We start from the raw sequence: 3,941 nt of genomic DNA, 5'->3' as shown, positions 1-3,941 counted from the left end.
ATGTGCTGATCCGTCGATCACTTCTTTTAAGGCCGGGGAAGAATGAGCAAAGTGCTTTGCATTGACAGCCAACTTTAGAACTTAGCAAAGAATCTAAGCCCAAAGGACAGATGGGAAGAGAGCAGAGAACCTCAGAACCATAGACAGCATAGCTTAAAAAGCCAAATGAAAAAAAAAAAAAGAATATCGATTTCCGTCGGGCTTAGGTAACAAGTCTCTCTCTCTCCCACAGCACCTGTTCCCTGTTGGTGTTAAAAGTAGGCCCTCCGATATGTGGAATCGAGACCGTTTACCGACCGACTTCACCTTCAGTTAACAGAATTCCAGTGAAGTGGACGCGAAGAAACGAAGCCCATGATTCTATTTTGCCCCCTTACCCACATCACTAAGCTCCCACTTCTAACGACCCCTCCCTCTCTTCCTCTCTCTCGTCAACATATAAATAAAACCACCGATATCGCCATCTCCATTCTCTATCTCTCTGAGATAGTTGATGTTACAGTGACCAAGGACGGTCCTCTCTGTGCATCATTCATATGGCAGCGAACATGGAGAGCGAAGAGGGAGTGGTGGTGATCAGGCGGGCAGAGATCGATACGAGAGCACCATTTAGCTCTGTTAAGGAGGCCGTCATGTTGTTTGGAGAGAAAGTTTTAGCAGGGGAGGTCTATGGCAACAAGCTCAAAGGGGTAAAACACCAAAAACTCCTTAAATCAACCTTTACGCTTAACTAGTTTCAATTACTATATATCATGATTCATTGATTACTACACTCATTAAATACAATTGTGAATTTGTGATAGCGTTACTTGATGTCCATTTAATTCAATCCTTGCTCATACAGTGTGCTCCGTTCTTTGTAACAACTTTTCTTTTTCCTCTTCCTTCCCAAAACCCAATGAAATATAACACTTGGTGGTTTTGGTCGTAGGATTGGCCATTTCTGTTGATCTTCTTTTTCTTCTTCTTCTTCATATCCATTTGATCAAGCCAACTTGAGCTCACCTGCCATGAACCCAACAACAACATTCAGCCAATTTCAGGTCTGGGCTGGATTGAGATGTGTAAAATGTTATCCATAGTTTCTTCTACCTTAATACAAGCTTTCTTGTGGCAGAGCTCTGTACTTAATTTGTGATAGAAAAGTTATTGGGCCTTCCTTTATCATGTGATCTACAATCTACATCATGTGGTCCAACTTCCTTTTGTCTTTCACATAAATACCAGATGGTAAGTACTTTTCTAGAAGGTTTAATTGTACTTTAGCAAAGAATCAATGTCTTTGTCTGGCTTTGGATGAAAGAGACGCCAACCCACGTTACTTTGTTAGATGAAACACTTTTCTATCCTTGTAAGTTACGAGGAAATGTAACTTATTGGATCATGCACCCACATCAGGAAAGCAGTTTGAGTTTGGTTTGCCACTTCTTGACCCGAATTTTCAATATCAAATAATAGGCGAACTGGGTTCAGGCTAGTTTTCCTGACCCGCCCGTTTATACCAGGCCTGCAACTTAAACGGGCCTGGGTTGTTTAAAATTTAAAGGGCCCCAGGTCCAGGCCCAGGCCCATGCCCGATACAATGGAAATTCTTGATTTTGTTCATTCTTCTTTTAGCTTTCATGATCAGTCTCTTGGCAATGAACATGAACAATTTCCAAAATTTGAAATGAAAGCCCACACTGACAAATGAGTTTTCTTCTACGAGTATTTAATTACGAATGGTCTTTGTTAAGATGCATGATGGAGCAAGTGAGAGTGGTCATGGCCAATCAAGGCTTGGAACTGTCACGGCAGAGCTGGAGGAGACGAAGCAGAACCTCCAGAAAGCAAGAGAAGAAGGAATTCTAATGGCGACCTGCCTTTCATCCCTGAAAGAAGAGCTGGAACAGACAAGGAGAGAGCTGGAACAATTGAAGGCCAAGGAGTCCGAGAAGCCGCCCATCTACTTGGAAATGGAAGACCTCAAGTTTGTGGAAAATGCGACCAGGGTTGAAGTTGATACAGTACCACCACCAAGGAGAAAAGAAGAAGGAACAGAGTTCCACAAGAAGAGATATGTTAAGTTCGCCAACCCTCCTTCTTCAGTGGCTCATGTTATGGTCCCGGAGGTTGATCAAATACTGGAGAGACACCCATCTTTGAAGAAGAAGAAGAAGAAGCCATTGATCCCTTTAATAGGTGGTATTTTCTCTAAGAAGAAGGGAACCCAAGAAGGTGCATCGCCCAAAGCTCCACGCCCTTAATTAAGTACATAGGTATACTGGGGAAAAAGATTCAGGAAAAAGAGAAGAAGAGAAGAAACTCCAATAATTCTTCCATGGGAGAAATATTTTCTTTTCTTTTTTTCTCTTTTGCTATTACTATTTTGTTTTTTTTTTTTGATTAATTAGAGGATGGTTTACTTTAGATGGCCATAGTTTGGACTCAGAATGGGCCTTAGAAGTTAGAATGTACGCGAATATCCATGTTCACATGAAAGACGAGAAACTCGTTCAATAAAGTATGCTGCTACTGCAGAGTGCAGACAAGCTTCTTCTTCTACTTCTTCTTCTTCTTCTCCTGTGCGCGGGTCCTGGCTTGATTCACTGACTTAACTGGGCCTATAAACGTATTTCAAAAAGACCATCAGCTCATGGGCCCGCCTTTGTCCATCTCCAAGGCTCGACTATTCACTAATTACAATCAAAATCATCTGACAACTATGGATGTGGGTATGCATTTGCAAAATATAATAGTTCTATAGATCAAGCGGTTGTGAAATTGTGATCAAGAAATTTCCGAAATAAAATGAGCGGGAGAATATTGGAGAAATACACTCATGGAATAGCAGCATTACATTCTTTTTCTTTCCAGCTTAACAAGTTTACATACACAAAGATAACAAACAAAGGAAGCAAGCATTGAAGAACTAAGTAGTCCAAACTAAGCTCACACTTCTCAACCACTGTAAATAAAAATTAGGCATTGATTTGAATATCGTGATCAGTCATGAACATGCATTGTTTCAAACAAGTGAATCAGATTTTCTGCCACCCGCGATCCCCTCCTGTGATGATCTATTGAAGAACTCTATGCAGTCGGCAATGGCTTCGTGGTAATGCGAATTTGGCGAATAGTGATACGAGCTGAAGGATGTCTTTGGAGATTCAAATCGGTCTCCTGCACCTGCAGCAGCTCTTTGACGACGACGAACTCTAGAAGATGCCTGGGATGGGAAGGGATAAACGACGAAACACATTAGAATTTTCCGAAAGCGATCAAAGAGCTTCATGGCGGAGAGGTTCAGCTTTGACGAAACCCTAGCGTTGGGGACTTGAGCTTCACCCCTTATTTGTATGACAAAGCTCTCCCTTTGAGGCCTTCGCATCTCTATGAAACAAATTCTATCTGGGAACTGTAAGCCTGTGTAACGTTATCATGTCTGCCATCTGTTTATGAGGATATAAAACGAGGGAGGTTTTCCAAGCTGAATTAATTCTTAATTTCTTCATTAATTATATGAGAATGGAATAATTAGAAGACAAAACCCATATGCCCAAATCATTAATGCAGGCTTTACTTGTTCTTTCCCAACAGTTTGTTTACTAGCATTGTGGGTCATCTTCAATTAAAAGTCATAGAAGCTGATCTGCTTTGTCCCAGGATAACTAGTTGGGAATCTTAACCAAACTCTAGGTTTTATTAATTAAAGGAGTTGTTTGGATTAACCTTCTGGAAAGTTCTCTCTTTCTGTGAAGAAGCATTTGATTTTATCATTAGATATTGCATCATAAACTATTTGAGGTTATTATGAATTCAAAGGTCATCCATAAGCTTAGTCTCAGTTTGGAAGGAGTACAAATGCAAATATGTAAAGTATAAAACCATGTATTTTGTATGTATTTGTAATGTTTTTGTTGTTTTGGATTGATCAATGCAAATTCGTAAGATGTGATAAT

At 40.4% G+C, this 3,941-nt stretch overlaps 1 protein-coding gene across 1 annotated transcript; it reads left to right on the top strand.

Annotated features, from left to right (window-relative positions):
• Positions 1 to 185: 185 nt before the first annotated feature.
• LOC104605356 (WEB family protein (DUF827)) lies at positions 186 to 2,544 on the top strand. The gene is made up of 2 exons (XM_010270090.3): positions 186 to 689; positions 1,737 to 2,544. Exons 1-2 carry the CDS (start codon positions 537 to 539, stop codon positions 2,244 to 2,246), a joined length of 663 nt encoding a protein of 220 aa, XP_010268392.1. The 5' UTR covers positions 186 to 536; the 3' UTR covers positions 2,247 to 2,544.
• Positions 2,545 to 3,941: the final 1,397 nt, after the last annotated feature.

The sequence above is a fragment of the Nelumbo nucifera genome, chromosome 5 (assembly GCF_055504915.1).
Source record: "Nelumbo nucifera cultivar China Antique chromosome 5, China Antique-T2T, whole genome shotgun sequence".
In the NCBI taxonomy this organism is placed as follows: Eukaryota; Viridiplantae; Streptophyta; class Magnoliopsida; order Proteales; family Nelumbonaceae; genus Nelumbo; species Nelumbo nucifera.
Note: the sequence above shows the minus strand (reverse complement) of the source record. Positions and strands in the feature narration are given on the sequence as shown.